The following is an 18235-nucleotide window of genomic DNA, read 5'->3' as shown; positions in this document are numbered from 1 at the left end:
TGGAGAGCACTGTCATGTCCTGCATCATCTGTGAGTTTGTGAACTGATGTCCAAATATCCTCTGGAAGTTACCGATTGCTGGGAAATACCACTGTTCTTCAGTATCTTCCCCTCTAATCTTGGGTAAGTGCTTCCTGTGTTGTGCATATTTACTCCTGATTTATGCCTGCAGCTGAATATCTGAAAACAAAGGCACTCATGTGTAACACATGGAACTGCATATGCAAGTAGTAAAAACTTTGATTTTTTAAAAACTTACATGGAACACATAAGATCTCAAGAAATAAAAGAGAAGAAAAGAGCAACCAAAGCAGCACTTAAGAGTTCAAGGACATGGGCTGGTATTTCAAAATATGTACTGAAATAAATGTTGGATGTTGATTCCTATAAGCCTCATATGAAGCATTGCTCTTTTGATTGTTAAAATAAAAAGGAATATTTTATATTACCATTCTCTCTCTCTCTCTTTTAAACGTTGGAGAAAGATTTGTAATTACTCACTAGCTTACTCCCTGGACGCATGTAAATATCTACCTCTAGACAATTGGACAAGCCTGCTTTGCTGTTGGAAAGCTTCCAAGTGCTGTGGAAGTTCCAGGGACACAGCACTTACCCAGATTTAGTTTTCTTTGGAATGAGGTCACTGGAGGCTTTTGCTGTTTTGTAATATTTTAATTTATTTGTAAGTACACAGATTGAGCAAGAGGGACAACTTAACATTCCAACAGTCAGCCAAATCCACTGTACCACATCAGATCTCCAGATTCCCTCTCCAAATGGTACTTTCTGGAGCTTAACAAGTCCTCTGTTTATCTTTTCCACTGTCTCCACAAATTGCAACCTGCCTCCTTTATTCACACACGGAAGCCTAGAATACATCATTTGTAGCTAGACAAGGAAGCATTCTCCCATTGCTCCCTGTCTACCTCTCATAATTTCCCCCCTATTTGCAATATCCCAGGCTAGTCCTGTGTCACACAGTAATCTTTCATATGGCGATTAGCTCTCATAAAGACATGTCACCTGAACATCTCAAGCTATTTACACTCCTTTGTCAAGTCCAACCCACACTGGTAGTCCTATTACCAGAAATATGATAGAAAACCCATAAGGATATTGCAAGCTGCCTCCACAAGTTAGGTTAGTAGGCAGGGAGTAAATACAGTATTCAAAACAACTCTGTACAGTGGTACCTCTGGTTAAGAACTTAATTCGTTCCGGAGGTCCGTTCTTAACCTGAAACTGTTCTTAACCTGAAGCACCACTTTAGCTAATGGGGCCTCCTGCTGCCGCTGCGCCACCAAAGCCTGATTTCTGTTCTTATCCTGAAGCAAAGTTCTTAACCTGAAGCACTATCTCTGGCTTAGTGGAGTGTGTAACCTGAAGCTTATGTAACCCGAGGTACCACTGTACTGATCTGGATGGACCCATGATCTGACTCAGGAGAAAGCATGTTCCTGTTTCTGTCACAGTCTGTTGCCAATGTTCATGGTTCCCCTACTTTCTGAATCTTTGTCCATCTGCTTCCTTCTCTTCCTCAGCTTCTCAACTTAGTTGTTTCTCCTTATCTCTTCAGCTGCTCTATTTTAAAAAGCTGCTCAGCTTTGTCAGGTATCTCCCAAACCATTTTTACACACACACACACACACACACACACACACACACACACACACCATGCAATGTCCTTCACTAAGGCCACATTTTATATCCTTCTAGCATTACAAAGGCTTAGTAACATGTTTGGGATGCAGAACATCTCAAGTTCATTACCCAACATATCTGTTTAGAAATGATCTCTACTAGCAGGGCTGGAAAAGGTTTGTGCTGGAGACCTTCCTTTAATCTGCCTTCAGAACCTGAACTTTCAAAATATATTTCAGGGACTACTCATTTTTGGAATGATGCAATTCTATGAAGCAGTGCCAGATTTTTTTAAAAAATATGTTTATTAAATCTGAGGACTGCTGCAAGTCCGTTCTACAGGGACCAGTATAAGGGATCTTCCTAACATTCTATAGTCTCGGTCTAGTATTGTTGCAGTGTGAGGTTCTAAGGGTTCCAGGCACTCGCCCAGGGTTCATGTTTTCCTTTTGCCAATGAGGCACGGCAGAGATTGTTTTGTGTTTATAATATATAGTTTATTTACACATATATACAACCTGAGCCTACAATGGAGGGGTTCACAGCATTAACACCCCAAAAGGATCTGGTTTCTGTTACAGCTGCAGCCTTGGATTCAAACATAAATCAAACATCATGCTCTGCTTCTGTGGCTTTTCAGCCAGCAGCTTTTACTTCTAGCTCATATTACACACAGACTCTAAACTCTGGCTTTTGTCCTTCTGGCTATCTAAGAGCTGGAGGAGGGGCCCCACCTCTTTGCTATTTGGCTCAGAGCTTTTGCCTTCTTAATGACCTTTCCCTTTGTTCTCTTAACACTTGTTGAGTCCACGGATTAAGTGTCTGGCACCCACAAATGCATAAATGTACTGTTGGGTTTAATTTTGTGCCTTGAATTCCTCTTTAAAAAACAGAAACACTGCACTGAGTATTGTACTTCAAGTTATGTAATCTGCTTGGGTATATATTTATTTGTTTTCCTCAAAAGCAGGATTATAAATATAATAAATACATGTAATAAGGAAAGTGTTGCTTTTAAAAAATGAATGTGATGGAAACAGCTTTAACAAAAACAGCTTTCGTAATATGAATATTTTTAACTGGAGGGTCCTAAGTATTTGCCAGTATTATCACACAAACCTGAACTTTATTCTGTTATTTCATAATAGCTACTATTATGAGAAGCGCGTGGAGGCTATTCATTGTAGAAACTGTCAGATCTGACTCTGTGATCCAGCTGGAGCGATACCAACTATACCAATGCCCAGTCAGTCAACTTCCTTCTTGCGTTTTCATTTGCTAGGCGCTTCTCCTCCCCCTTGCGCATGGCATGTAGTCTTTAGTTTGTTCAGGGATGGTACACAAATTACCAGCATTTTTTCTTCCCTGCTCTTCGGCAACGAAACTGCATGAGAAAACAGGTTCAATGACACATCCTGAAGAAATTGAAAGGGTTTGCTTGATCTGCTACAGTGCTTTTGAGACAGGCTGAAGGAAATATTGATTCTGTTTTTTAACACAGAAAATATAAATAAACCACTACAGCTAATGCAGTCCGATTTGCCCACGAAAGTTTTAAATGCCCTTAAATAATCAATGGTGCCAAAATGGACAGCAACGGCCTACCTCACTGATTAGCTGTGGCACACATGCAACCAGAGCCACAGCTATGCTATAAGCAAGAGGACAGTACACTTGCCTAGCTAAACATTTTTCAAAAAGAAAAAAACCCTCCTTCCTGCCACTGTTTGGTAATCTGGGTAAGTGGGAAGAATAATGGTGTGACCAAGATGGCAGGGGCCTGAGAGGGAGAGAGAAAGACAGCAGCAGTGGAGGACTCAGATGGACATCTGGGGAAAAGACTTTTGCAACCCCATTTGCCATTGAACCCAATGTGTTTTGACTATATGATTTTGGCTTTAGGTGCAATCCCCGGAACATAATCCCCTCATAAATTGTGGGCTTACTGTAATGCAACAGGTAGGTAGCCGTGTTGCATTTGTTGAAGGAACAAAAAAATTCCTTCCAGTAGCACCTTAGAGACCAACTAAGTTTGTTACTGGTATGAGCTTTCGTGTGCATGCACACTTCTTCAGAGACCCTGAATATCTGAAGAGGTATCTGAAGGGTATCTGAAGAAGTGTGCATGCACACAAAAGCTCATACCAATAACAAACTTAGTTGATCTCTAAGGTGCTACTGGAAGGAAATTTTTTTAATTTTGTAATGCAACAATCTTTCATCATTCTCAAATACAAAGCACACAAATCATTTTGAATAAGCTGTATAGAAATGTAAAACCCCTCAAAGGTCCCTTTGAGGCCTGTGCCCATGGCACCTGCCTAGTTGGCCCAATGATAGCCCTGGCCCTGCTTCTCCACCACCCTGGCTATGAGGACCAACTACTTCCACCTGTCTCTTCCCCACCCAGAACTACCTCCTCCACTTCACCTGGTCATTCTTTTAAGAGTACAAAAGCCCTGGCGCTGAAATTTCCCTGGTTTTCCTCTTCACTTTCCAATCCTTTTTCCTTTTGTATCAGGGATATTACATCATCATCACCATTCCATCCTTTACCCTATGGTTCGGGGGTGGAACTGACGACAGATGATGTTTGACACCTGTCGCTTCTATTGCGCCAACGTGACCGCCCATCGATGGTAAAGGTTTGTCCGGCTGGTTCAGTGTTTTTCCTCGCTTGTTTCTAGTTACCCCCCAGCTTCATTGTCAGGTGGTCGCCGATCCGTAAAACCTGAAAAATGTAAGCCAACTAATCAAGTAGAAGACAAAAAACTTTGTCCTCAGCCCCAACCCCCCCCCCTCCCGCTTGCGTTCAGCCGTTGAGTGCGGCCTACCGGCTTCCTGGCTGCGTTTGCGGCATTGCTGTAAAGCGTCACGTTCTCCTCGGTCCCTAACCGCGGGAAGGGGGAGGCAACGAAAGGGCTAGCTCGCGCAGGCGCGGTGTGCGCGAGGTCCGGTGCTGCGGCAGTTCAGTTGTGCGATTTCTTTTTCACGGAGAGCGAGGGGCGAGTGAGAGCCGCGCGCGCGCTGGGAGAGGTGAGCGGGACGGAGGCCGGGAAGCAACGGACTGGCCTCTCGCGCCCCCGTGGCGGCGGGGGAGGGGGGTGGAGAGAAGAGAGGCGAACCACCCCCCTACCCGCCCCCACTCCTGAGGCAGGGGAAGGAGGAAGAGAGCGCGTCGTAGTTCTGTCTCGAAACCCCCCAAATGACGCGGGAGACGGGTCTCTCGCTTTTCCCTCACGGAGGGAGGAAGGAAGGACCCCGTTCCCCACCTGGCGTCACTGCCGTTTTCCGCGCCGCGGGGAAATGAGCGATTGAAATCCCATCCTGTGGGAGAGGAGGGAGCTGGGGAAGGTGCCTCACGTTGGCCTGCTGGGTGGGAGCACTATAACTTTCTTTCTCTGTTTCTCTCTATGTGTGTGCCAGAGAGAGAGAGAGAGAGTTTGTGAGTGTGTGAAGTATGAGTGATGGACTTGAGTAGAAAAAACCCCAAGCTCCCATTCCAGAAAGGGGCAGGATTTGAGTTGGGAGAGCACCCGCTCCCCATTTTTAAGCGATGCTTAAAGTTAACAGGGTTCTCCTCCCCCACGCCCCGTGAGTGGCTCTTGAGTATTTTCTCCTCTCTTCAGTATTTCTAGTGCAGTGGTGCTGCCTCCTCATCTTCTTCTCCTTACTGAATGGTATCCATAACTCTTAACTAGTGTGGTGTTAATAACAGGAAACTGGAGACACGTAGCTTCTTCTTCTTTTTCTTCCGTTGGGGAGAGAGACAGAGTGAAATTGTAGTGCTTGCTTCCTATGTTCTGTTGAGGATTGAGTAGAAACACTCTCTCGTGGCAGCACAAAAATGATCTTAGTGAAAATTATTTTTTCATTCCACACACCCTCAGCCAGATGTTGACATAAAAATCATATTTTGTGTAAGAAGGTGGGCAGTGATTGTGGAAATCAAATTTCTCTTTCTTGTCTCCACAAAGGTCTGTGATTTGTGCGGCTTTCTTTCCCTAGTTTGGCACCTGATAACTCTTGACAGGAACAACACTTTTAAAAGAAGATATTGCTGCACCATTCAGACACCAATGTCTGTCTTCATCAATTCCCTTCCATCTCATGCTGCAGTCTGAAAGAGGTTGCTGCATCTAGCTGCATGGCACAGCAAGCCTTTAATTTGTACATTTTGTTCTTCTTACTCCATCACTGCAGCTGTCTTTACTTACATTCTGTGAAACTTCCATCTCTCTTGCACAGTCACTGAAGGGCTGCATTTTCCAAAATTCAAAGAGGGGAAGTTCTTGAGGTGATTTTATTTTTGTATGTAGAAATCACTTGGTGAGTATGTTTGACTCTCAGTGATCTGCAAAACTCATTGAATAGAAAACATGCAGTCAAAATAGCTAATTGTAAGGGTATAGACTCACATTTTACTAAAACCAAAGTTTTAGTAGTGCAGTTACTTATGTACCATAAAATCTATACTAAAATCCAGTACATTTAGCCCTTGTCCTGAGATTGAACAGCAGTTTGGAAAGACTGCTGACATTTTCTTCTTCGTGTCACAATCATGAAATCTGGTGGATAAAGAGGGGGCAAATTCTGTATAGTGTTGGCCTGGCATTCTGATAGAGGCAGTTGGTCTACCATTATGTCATATATTTCAGGCAACCTTCCATAGGGATTGGGATTATATTTTCTTTCACTTTATTTAAATTCTGTTCGCTTTAGCACCACCAACCTACAGCAGAGAAATGGCTGCCAAATTGGCAGATTTCTCTATCCATTCAAGCTTTTAAGAATATCTGTCATGAGTGTTTTGTTGCAACATCTAACAATTTTGCTGTAAGCATGCATTGGCCAAATGACCAAGTATGTCTTATTTGTATTTTTGTAATATTAACAGCCATTCCTGGAACTGCAAATAATTAAACTCTCAGATGTGCCAGTAGTTGAACTTAGTGCACTCTGAAAATGCCATCTGGCCTGCTCACTTTTGGTTTTGTGTTCACCTAGACAAAACAGTGTTTAATTGTTAGCAGAATATACCACTGAAACATGCATCTAGAACATTTTGAAAAAATGCTTAATTACCTGAGTATATACTGGTAGATTTAGAACCAGCCCAAACTTTCAGTACTTATGCAAGCTTGTGATCCACTGATAATTGGTGGATCAGTGTCTAAGAAGGTTAAAACTTTGGTATAAATGCTAGTTTGTTTGTTTTCCCAATGTTTCCTTTTTTATGATACTACCAGGAAAAAAGGACGAGCCATGGGGGATTATTGTGAAAGCCTGAAGCAGTTGTGTGTTGTGGTAGGGAATGCTTGGAGATATATGCTCTACCCACTGAGCTATCCCATGTATGTAGGAAAGAGAGAGGATAAGCAGGTCCAAGGATATCAGTTATCCTGCTGAATGTGGAGAGGGCATGGCATGGAGGGTGGGTTGTAGTAGTGTTTATAGATGCATGCATCCTGTCCTTTGCTGTGTCCACCCCATCTTTGATATCATCCACTGTGCCCAATAGCCTGGTTTTGTTCTTGAACAGCAGGTCTCTTCATAATAAGACTGTGTTGATCCATGCTCTTATCATGGATGAACAGGCTGACCTGGTGGGGGAGCTGGGTGGGTCTGACCTGACACAGCTTTACCCATCTGGGTACTCACTGCAACACCAAACCAGACTAGAAGTCTGGCGGGGAGGCATTGCCATTGTTCATAGCAGCTCATTCTCTCACTAGGAAGCCTTTCCACTTAGGAGCTGGACTGGAGGGCCTGTTATGGGTCACGGAGATAGTCTGGGGATGCTGTTGTACCACCTACCCTACTACCTCCCTGATCAAGCTGACTGAGGTTGTTTATGGTGTGGTGTTGGAGGAACTAAGGAACATTCTCCTCTGCTGGTTAACAGTTTTCTTAGCTCCTTAGGAGCCATGGATAGCTGTCCCAGATAGTCACTGGCTCAGTGCACGGAGCAGGGCATATCCTTGATTTAGTATTCACCCAGGTGGGGAAAAGGATGGTCTGGATATAGGAGTGGTGTTTGTAACCCTGTTGCCATGGTTAGACCACTTCCTAGTGAAGTTTGGACTTTTGGCAGCAGCCCCTTCCTGCAGGGGATGGGACCAATTTGGATAGTCTGCCCTTGGAGACTAATGGAATTGTATAGGTTCCTGACCGCTCTGTGGGATTTCCCAGTGGATAGAGCCAAGTGATCCTGTTGAGGCCCTGTTGTCATTGTGGCATGGGGAGATGATGAGGGCTGTTGATGTGATTGTTCCTGAGGGTTCTGTCTAAAGCTGCAGGGCCTGAACTGTGCCTTGCTTTACTGAGGAGTTGGAGTCAGTGAAGCAAGCTGGAAGACAACTGGAGCATGTATGGTGCAAAACCTGCTCCAAAGCTGATCAAACACTTCTTACATTACACAGTTCTGCCTACTAAAGTGGCAGTCAAATAAAAAAGTTGCAGTGAAGAATTACTTTGCTGCCAGTATTGCTTCCTTGATGACCCATCCAGCAAAGTTATTTCAGGTGGTTTGGAGACTAACTGTACTAGAAGTAGTAGATGCATCTTTGGAGCACTTGGTAACATGCTGTGAGCAGCTTGCATGGCACTTCAAGGATTAAGTCGCCCAGTTCCGTAGTGCCTTAGGTGCAGCAGTTTTTGCAAGTCGAGTCAAGGTGTCCAGTGCAGCACCTTCTATTTCATCATAATATATGAGTCAGGAGAGGCTGAGCATGGTCTGAAATATTGTCTGGATGCAGTTGTGGAATGGATGGTGGCTAATGAACAGAGTGTGAACCCTGAGAATATGAAGACGCTGTTGGTGGGTGGTTCCAGTGTCTGGGAGGCTGGCCATTTTCCATTCCTGAATGGGGTTACTCTACCTCTGAAAGCACAGTTGCATAGTTTGGGGGGTATTCCTGGATTCATCTTTGTCACTTGAGGCTCAGTGGCTAGGCATGTAGCCACTACAGTTAGTGCACCAACTGTGGCCTTTTGTGGACAGGTATAGCCTGGCTACAGTAATTCATGCATTGGTAACTTCATGACTCAATTATTTCAGTGAGCTCTATGTGGCCCTTGTGCCTGATCCAGAAGCTCCAGCAGGTGGAAAATGCTGCAGCTGGACTACTGATGGGGAAAGATTACCGCCAGCACATAGCTCCGGTGCTTAAAAGCTTGCAATGTCTGCCCATATGTTACTGGGCCAGGTTCAAATTCTTTTATTAATTTACAAGATTCTTAACAACATGGGGCTAGGATATCTTAAGGACTGCCTGATATATGCCTGACCATTGAGATGTTTAGGGGAGTCCCTGTTGTTAGTCCCCCATGGCTCAGATGCATAGCTTGTAACTACTAGAAGCTATACATTCAACATAGTGGGCCCAAACTTCAGTGGTTAGTCACCCCTGATGTAAGGAGTTACTGATCCCTCTCTGTTCTTTTCCCACTCTTATTACATATAACAGGATACATTTGCTTATTTATTAAATGTATTTATAACACACCCCTTATTTCTACAGGTAGCATGGTGGGATATAAAAAGGCATGAAATAAAATTAGACAATTTATCAGGTACATTTAGTTGCATTTTTATAGTTATTGATTTGTCTAAAAAAGAACACTCCTTGTTAATAAGCAGAAATATTTAAAAATAATGCTAAGACCTGTTTATAAACTTAGTGGTGCTTAAAACTGTTGGTTTCATTGAATTTTGCATGTTTGTTTTTTACTGTAAGCTTCTGTGAGAATCCTTTGTGTTAGTTGGCAGGGTATTATAAGAATATACTTTGAGGTTGCATCCTTTAATCAGTAAAATAATATTCAATATTTCTCAGTTCTGTTTTCATTTCTGCTGATGAAATGTTAAAATAAATTATCTGTGTTGGGATTATCTGTGAGCTAAGGAAGATAACATTTACTGCCCCCTATTGGTGTAATGAAGTTTCATTGATTGTAAGGTGCTGATCCCAATAAGATAAACAAATAAATTGAATGCCTTTTAGTGATGAATTTAATACAGGGACTTGGAGATACAGTATTTCATAGAATGTTAGAAGCCTTCCGCTGTTTATCTATATATGTGTTTTATATGTGTGTGTATGCTCTGGGTATTAAAACTTTGCTTTTTTTGTTATGCAAGCTTATTGTGAAGGAACTAGAAAAAGCAGGGTCATCACACATCTTTTGTTCTACCACCCAATTCTGTTAGCTAGTCAGGTCAAAGTACTGAAACCATGATAACTGAAAGGAGGATGTATACGAAAACACACACACAAAAAACAACAACAACAAAAACACCTCATCCATTTATAACAAGCTACAAAAATATTTGAGCTCTGTGTTCAAAAAAATAAGAGAACTGTCTGGCAATTCCACCTCTCCACTTTTTAACTGTCAGATCTCTGTGGAAAGCTACTTAATTTGTCAGCATTTGCAATATTTAGTTCAGTGCTGTGTTAAAAGGGGGGGGGGATAACCTATATGTGTTGTGTTCTATTTTTGAAATGTGCATTGCTTGCACACAAACACCTTCTCATATGCATCATGTTAGCCTGGGAAAAGGCTTTATACCTTGAGCATGCAATATGGTAGAGGTTCTTTGATTCAGTTGCTTAGTTATAATAGTGTTAGGAGCACTGTAATTGAAATAAATTGCAGAAGGTTGTTTCTGATGTGCTTGGCATGTTTACAGGTTTCTATATTTATTTGAAGCTATTTACAGATGCTTGGCCTTTAAAATCAGTTTTTGTAATTTAAGAAAGGTGCCATAGACTTTATAGTTCAGAATTTTAGCTGGCTAGCCGCCTATGCTGTTAACATACTTATCCTACTGACTTACAAAAGTATGTCAGGGTTCAGCTCAACTTATTTTTAACTTGTACCCTTCGCATCATTTGAAAAGAAACATTTGTTAAAGTAAACAAAATCATTAACCCAAAGGAAGATCAGTACTGTACAAGGTTCCTGCATCCTCCTTTCTGATTCATCATAGCAGCTTGAAATCTGTATTGCGTTGTGTCAGTTGGTATGGACAGAGGTGAAAGCAGTAAAATAACTTGGAATGGAGTTACATTAAGGGATTGGATCCACTTTATTTACACTGGTACCTCGGGTTACAGACGCTTCAGGTTACAGACTCTGCTACTGCTAACCCAGAAATAGTACCTCAGGTTAAGAACTTTGCTTCAGGATGAGAACAGAAATTGCGTGGCGGCGGCAGCGGGAGGCCCCATTAGCTAAAGTGGTTCCTCAGGTTAAGAACAGTTTCAGGTTAAGTACGGACCTCCGGAACGAATTAAGTACTTAATCTGAGGTACCACTGTATGTGTGTGTAATTTAAGAATGGACCTCTGAATAAAATAAATTAAAAAAAAGAATGGATCTCCAGAACGAATTAAGTTCTTAACCCCAGGTACCACTGTACTGAAGTAAGAATTCGAGTATGACCCTATGGAATTTTTGGTAGAAGTCATAATCCATTTTCATCACTGGAATGAAACCTCTGTACTTATTGATCCGCTTTGGTACTTCAAACTTAAAAGGGTGTTGCCATAGTTGAGGCACCAATTTAGTTAATTGGCTAATACTATTTTCTTTTGCATCATTAAACACATTATTTTCCATCCTGCCAAGCATTACAAGATTCATTGATGAATCTTGGGTCCAGTTCAGACACTTACCAGGGCTGAAGATCTTCTCTCTATGGTGAAGGAGCAAATGTGTGTAAACTTATAATATCTTACTCTGACACAAGGATTCAAATCATTAATTCTTTGAATTCACAATGGGAAGAGATTCAGCCTTCTGTGTGTTTGGGTATTTGCTATTTGGATCCCGGTGTCAGATTTAAAGTTAAGTTTGGAGGGGGAGAGGCACTTGCCAACTATTGTTCCACTCTACCAGGGGAAAAATGATTTTTGGCTGAAGTAAACTGCTTGTAAGGGACGTGGGTGGCGCTGTGGGTTAAAGCCTCAGCGCCTAGGGCTTGCCGATCGAAAGGTCGGCGGTTCGAATCCCCGCGGCGGGGTGCGCTCCCGTTGCTCGGTCCCAGCGCCTGCCAACCTAGCAGTTCGAAAGCACCCCCGGGTGCAAGTAGATAAATAGGGACCGCTTTCTAGCGGGAAGGTAAACGGCGTTTCCGTGTGCGGCTCTGGCTCGCCAGAGCAGCGATGTCACGCTGGCCACGTGACCCAGAAGTGTCTTCAGACAGCGCTGGCCCCCGGCCTCTTGAGTGAGATGGGCGCACAACCCTAGAGTCTGGCAAGACTGGCCCGTACGGGCAGGGGTACCTTTACCTTTACCTTTAAACTGCTTGTATGGAAAACTGTGCTTCTAGGGAGCTGAAGGTTCTTGAGAAACATAAGGTAAAGGTAAAGGGACCCCTGACCATTAGGTCCAGTCGTGACCGACTCTGGGGTTGCGGCGCTCATCTCGCTTTACTGGCCGAGGGAGCCGGCGTACAGCTTCCGGGTCATGAGGCCAGCATGACTGAGCTGCATCTAGCGAACCAGAGCAGCGCACAGAAACGCCGTTTACCTTCCCGCCGGAGCCGTACCTATTTATCTACTTGTACTTTGACGTGCTTTCGAACTGCTAGGTTGGCAGGAGCAGGGATCGAGCAACGGGAGCTCACCCCGTCACGGGGATTCGAACTGCTGACCTTCTGATCGGCAAGTCCTAGGCTCTGTGGTTCTTGAGAAACATACATTTTTATTAATTTATGTATTGCTTATAAGCAAAAAAAGGGCTTCCTTACATATATGGAACTGATGTCTGAATTTTAATTACTTCTGTTCGCTTCTCCCCATATGTATTCCTAACCATCTCTCTTACTGAAATGATGAATGGAAAGGAAATTTACCTCAGTCCTTTAATGCATTCATTCTCTCTGTTGGCTGGGGCTGCCCCCACTCCCAAGGAATTAACATGTCAGTTTAGGAAAGTTTTAAATAGCAAAATGCAAAGAGATTGAAAATTGAGCAATTTGGGCCACATTTGTCAGCACAGCTGACCTAAATTGATGGTTGTAAAAACTTTATACTTTAAGTCTTTCCTGTGTTTAATGATTCACAAATCATAATTGTGATACCATAAGGATATTATCCTTTTATTAGTTGCTGCTGGAATGACGGTGGCTGGAGACTAGAAAATGTCCTCAGACTTTTCAAGAGGCAGTTGATGGAGAAGCCAAGTCACAATATCAAACAGGCCAAAGGCCAAGTCAAACCTGATACATTTGCAACTGATGGTTCCTGTTTCTCCCTTTCATCAACTCCTTGTCTGACAATTTAAGACCATTTCCTGGTTGTGCTGGTTTCTGGAGAGACTGCTTCAGTATGCCTTGTTTATAGTGCTTTATCTGCTTGCTCCTGTACTCCCTCCAAGTGTGTTGTTACATAGAATGAGACACGAGAGACCTGCAATTGTTGGTCTGTTGCTGTTGATTCTTTATTGTAAATGTTAAATTGTGTAAATAAGTTTGATATTCCATTAATAAATGGATGTAATTTAGGTAGGTTCTTTCTCTTTCTGTAGTACTCATAGAAACATAGACTAGATGACTTCTGATGTACCTAAGCAGCTCTTGATGCAGGGTATGCATTACTACAGCATCCTTGTTAGGTGACAATCCAGTCTTTCCTTTGAAAATTGAAATGAAAGAGAGTCTATCACATCCCAGACAGTCTGTTCCACTGTCAAATGGCCCATAAAGTCAAAAAGATCTTCCTAAAATTTAGTCTTAAATCATTTTCCTTTTAATTTAAATGGCTTGCATCCTATCCTCTGGAGCAGCTATCATCATCTGTGTGATAGCTCCTCAGTTATTTGAAGATGGCTATTTTATTGCCTTTTAATAATCTTTTCCTCAGGATAACCACATATGCCTCCTTCAATCTTTTCTCCAATGGCTTGGTCTTCAGGCCTCCTCACCAACTTTATTGACCTCTGCATGCATTCCAGTTTGTTCATATCCTTCTTTAATGTTGGTTCCCAGAACTAGACATGAGCAGAAGAGAGCTGCACCATTCCTTACCATGGTATAGACCAGGCTTCCTCAAACTCGGCCCTTCAGATGTTTTTGGCCTGCAACTCCCATGATCCCTAGTTAGCAGGACCAGTGGTCAGGGATGATGGGAATTGTAGTCTCAAAACATCTGGAGAGCCGAGCTTGAGGAAACCTGATCTAGACACTGTACTTCTGTTGATGCAATCTAGAAGCATTCATTCAGATCGCACAGCATTCTTGTTGAAGCAAGCTTGTTGAAGCACGCATACTGAAGTATATACCCCCACAAGTATGCTAGAGTCTCTGCTTTGTCTTTTTTTTTTTTTACAACTAAGATAACTGTTTTTATCAGCCACTTGCTTTCCCCCAAGTATTTATGACTCTTTTTAAAAACAGGGAGTGGTGAGACATACATTACAAACTAAAAAGGTGTCTTCATTTGTTGTTTCAGAATTAAGTGACAGTTGCACAAAACAACAAAATGACAACTTCATGGAGTGACAGACTGCAAAATGCAGCAGATCTTCCTGCAAATATGGATGGCTATGCTATGAAGAAGTATCGTCGGGAAGCATATCACCGGTAAGCTCTTTATGTAAGGAAAGCATTTTACTGCAGGAAAAAGCAAAGTTCCAGAGCCCTAAGGACCACATTCAAATATCTCCACATGGTTGAGAGCCAGCTGGCATTGCTTTCCCTTCCACAGGCCCCTGTATCTCTTACTGCTGGTTTCTCTCCTCAACTCAGACGTGGCTTCTTCTTTTTTTACTATGCATGTCTCTGGCAGTGTCATTCAATCTGTCTATTTATATTGCATAACTTGATGTTTGCAGGATTGTGTTGCTTCCACCATTGTGTTATTCATTCTTAGGCAAAGAGGAGGTAGAAGGGATGCTTGTTTTTGTGAGTTGTGGTATTGTTACCCCTGCTATATTTCAACAGTGTTATGACCCAAGATCTAGACAACTGTTTTATATATTTTTTTATTTAGGTGGCAGATACTTAATGTTTAAATTGATTTATGTAGGCTTTTTCTACTTTTTAAGATTAGAAACAAATTTTTAAGGTTAAAAAGGAGAATTCCCTGTTACTTTACTCTCCACAAATGAGTGAATAACGTCAAAGTTGGCATAATTAGAGAGGGTTTGGGCTTGTAATGTTATGAAATAGAATTAATTAACTTGGAGAGGAAAGTAGGAGAATTAAGAGAATGTGACAGTAGATTAAACCTAAGTTTAATTCTTTGCTAGTATGGAAAAGAGACAATCAGTTGGTGTTGAACAAAGCCTAAAACTGTCAACAGGTGGTTAAGAGGAAATAGTTATACTTGGTTGTCATCCCTATATTATTTTTGGCTCATCTGAATATTAAAAATAGCCTGTCCCTACTTGTGCGGAGGAAAGATTGATGACAGACTTGGTGGATGTAATGGAAAATATTTTTTTTCCCAGCTGTTGCTTTGCCAGTGCCAGTGGTGTCAAGACAACAATAATAGCCCTGCCACATTGCTACATATTCCATGGATGTTTCATAAATATAGATACGCATATTGAGGACATGTGGTTTTTAACAGAAGAAATTAGTTTTATATCAAGTAATCATCAGTGGATGTCTTCTTGTGTCAGATACAGATATGTGCATATGGTATAAGAGAATTCTGAGTTGGCGAGGAATGAAATAATTTCCATAGCTTTAAAAATGTCCAACTAGCAAGGTGGTCAAATGACCTGGATGGAGCCATGTTGAAAATCTCAATAATTCATATTTTTAAACACTATTTTCTAGCTGCTACTCCTCTTTTCTTTCTTCCTTGTAGTCCATGTTACTTCTCTAGGTCTCATTGATCAGTTTCACGTTTGGAATCTTCTTGAAAACTGAGCTTGACATTTCTGAAGCCTCAGTGTTGTGACTAGCCTTAACAGTGCAATTCTGTACAGTACATATGTTCCTAGTAAGTCTCATTGACCTCATAAGTTGTTACTTTCAGGTTAGTATGTATAGGATTGCAGTCTGACAAAGCACTCCTAATCTCCAGATTTGCTGGCTGAAGGGGGTTAGGATGGAGCAGAGATACCTCTCTGCCGACTTTGTCATTGAAAGGGCTTGTCTGCCACAGATATTTCACTGACCATGTCCAAGCTATAGATTTCTCCAGGTATAGATTTGCTGTTGGTGGTTCTTTTGCCTTCAGTGGCCAATGTTAGGCCCTGGGGTGATAATGATCTTGAACCTACCAGCCTCTGGCAAGCCTGAAGTGGATGTAACTAATGAGAGACTTTGAAAAATCTGTAGGGGAGAAAAAAAGTAAGACTTCCCTCCCACATCTCTTGCCCTGGTTGGTAAGTATTATTGCTTTTTGAAAAAGGCAACACACTCCTGTTTTTAGTGGTGCATACTAGCAAAAGGTAATATGATTTAAAAAGTAGCATGATTGTACAAATTAATTAAAATAGTAAAAATCAAAACAAATAAGGCTGCAATTTATGTACACTTATTTTGGAGTAAGTCCCATTAGATTTAGTGGGGCATACTTCTAAGTAGACACCCCAGAAGATTGCAATGTAACATTTTTAGAATAAAGAAGGAATGGCTTCCTGGCCTGAATCCACACAGCCCTGGGAATGGGAGTCCTGATTTACCATACTTTTCCATGTATATGACTAGGTTTTTTTACTTTAAAATAAGGTTAAAAATCTGGAGGCGTCTTATACATGGATAGTGAATATGCCCATTTTCTAAATTTGGGATCCCCAAAAGTAGGGGGCATCTTATACATGGGGGCATCTTACACACAGAAAAATATGGTACTTCAGTGTTAGACTGACTACCTGATAGGCTTTTGAGAAGAGGTTATAGTTAAATTAACTAGTTTTTATATAGAACTTTTGAGCATTCAAAGCACCTTTTTTATTTATATTTCACCATGTGTGGAATTCTCAACCAACAAGGGCGCACAGATGATATGAGGCACTTAACACATTGCATCAAATTATGCCTTTTCTTAGGCCACCATTCAGCACCCAGGACAATTAGCAGTCCAAATAAACATAAGCAATTGGAGTCATTCTGGAGCCTGCTGTGGTAATGGTGTGTGAAAGAAATAATATAATTTTGATTAGTAAAAATAAAGTGAAGGTCAATTTTCTAAATATTTCTCTTTTCTATTAACAAAATGCAAGGAAAAGGTTCAATACTAAGGCCCCAAGATGATAGCCTTTTCCAGGCCAAGTACAGTGGTACCTCGGGTTCCATACGCTTCAGGTTACAGACTCCGCCAACCCAGAAATAGTACTTCGGGTTAAGAACTTTGCTTCAGGATGAGAACAGAAATTGTGCTCCGGCAGCATGGCGGCAGCAGGAGGCCCCATTAGCCAAAGTGGTGCTTCAGGTTAAGAACAGTTTCAGGTTAAGAACAGACCTCCAGAACGAATTAAGTACTTAACCCGAGGTACCACTGTACTGCATCAACCCATGGCCAACCCTCCAAGGGTCATATGTCAAAGTGGGTGTGGCTAAAGAGTAAAAAGTGGGTGTAGCCATTCAAGGACTAATTTGGGGAAACCTTTTGGCCCCACAGAAGTACTGCAGAGGATTTGTGCAAATGACCATTAAAAAATTGGGGGGGGGGGATTTGTGAAGCCTTGTGGACCTGCATTTTTTTTCCCATTTTAAAATTGTATTAAATGAAATTTAATACAATCGCCACAAAAAATAATAAACACAGCATTACGATTGTAACATACTGTTAACATAATCTTAGGGCATTAATGGTCAATATAGACTCTCCACAAACATGTTTGCAAAACTGGTGGGAGAAATTGCTACTTCCCTTATGAAAAGAAGGGGGGGCGGGTTTCATCAAAGTTTTCTCTCTTTATAACACTGTTTGCTACTCTTCTAAGCCCAGATAATCGCTCTGAAATAGCCACGTCGTAGATATTGTTGTTCCATACCTCAAGAGGTAGCTCAGCCTGGGATTTCCAAAAATAGGCTATCACTAAACCTGCAAATAACTTGTTGGCATCAGAGTGAAGGTGCCTAAAGTAGCTTGTTCTCACTCTGTCCTGCAACAGAAACTAAATGTTTCTACTGACCAATCTGAATGAGGATAATGTGACATCAGACCTGTCTCCTTCCGTGTATCCTCAAGTTCGCTTCATCCCAGGAGCTGGCAGAAGCTGCAGAGGAGTAGCTAGCTGACCTGGAGAAAAGTCAGTTTAGACCAACATCGGCCTTCTGATCATCCCACTTAGAGAGTGAGGTTTTGGAGGGTCCACAGCCACTGGGCCTTGCATCACTTCCTATTCAAGTGATTGACAGCATAGCTCATCACCCTAAGTTCTGTTGGTGGATCTGGCAGGTTTTGGTACAAGCAGTGGGGATTGGTCCCTCAGATAGCCTTTCTGGGGCCTGCTTTTTTCTTCTCATCCATGGTCTGAGGCTCGGTCCCAGGCCTTACCTCAGGTTTTGGTGGGAGAGAGTGCACAATGTCTACTTTAGTGGTTTGTTGGGATCTCAGGGCTCCTCAGTGACTCCAGCCTCTCCTGCATAGGTTCATTCCTGCTCCTCTAGGGGGCAGGAAAC

The 18235-nt window shown here is 42.1% G+C and overlaps 1 protein-coding gene across 4 annotated transcripts in view; it reads left to right on the top strand.

Moving 5' to 3' along the window:
* The first annotated feature begins 4548 nt into the window (after positions 1–4548).
* The window catches only part of NT5C2 (5'-nucleotidase, cytosolic II), an 82415-nt gene continuing 68728 nt past the window's right edge, over positions 4549–18235 (top strand). For 3 of the 4 annotated variants that reach the window (XM_028730404.2, XM_028730405.2, XM_028730402.2), the window contains exons 1-2: positions 4549–4677; positions 14103–14233. In XM_028730404.2, the coding sequence (XP_028586237.2) occupies positions 14133–14233 (101 nt within the window). In that variant the 5' untranslated portion in view covers positions 4549–4677; positions 14103–14132. Of the gene's footprint in view, positions 4678–4995; positions 5018–14102; positions 14234–18235 lie in introns of those variants that run through there. The other variant, XM_028730403.2, reaches the window with a different exon arrangement.

This window comes from Podarcis muralis, chromosome 6, assembly GCF_964188315.1.
Source record: "Podarcis muralis chromosome 6, rPodMur119.hap1.1, whole genome shotgun sequence".
Taxonomy (NCBI): Eukaryota; Metazoa; Chordata; class Lepidosauria; order Squamata; family Lacertidae; genus Podarcis; species Podarcis muralis.
This window is presented reverse-complemented; position numbering and strand designations above follow the sequence as displayed.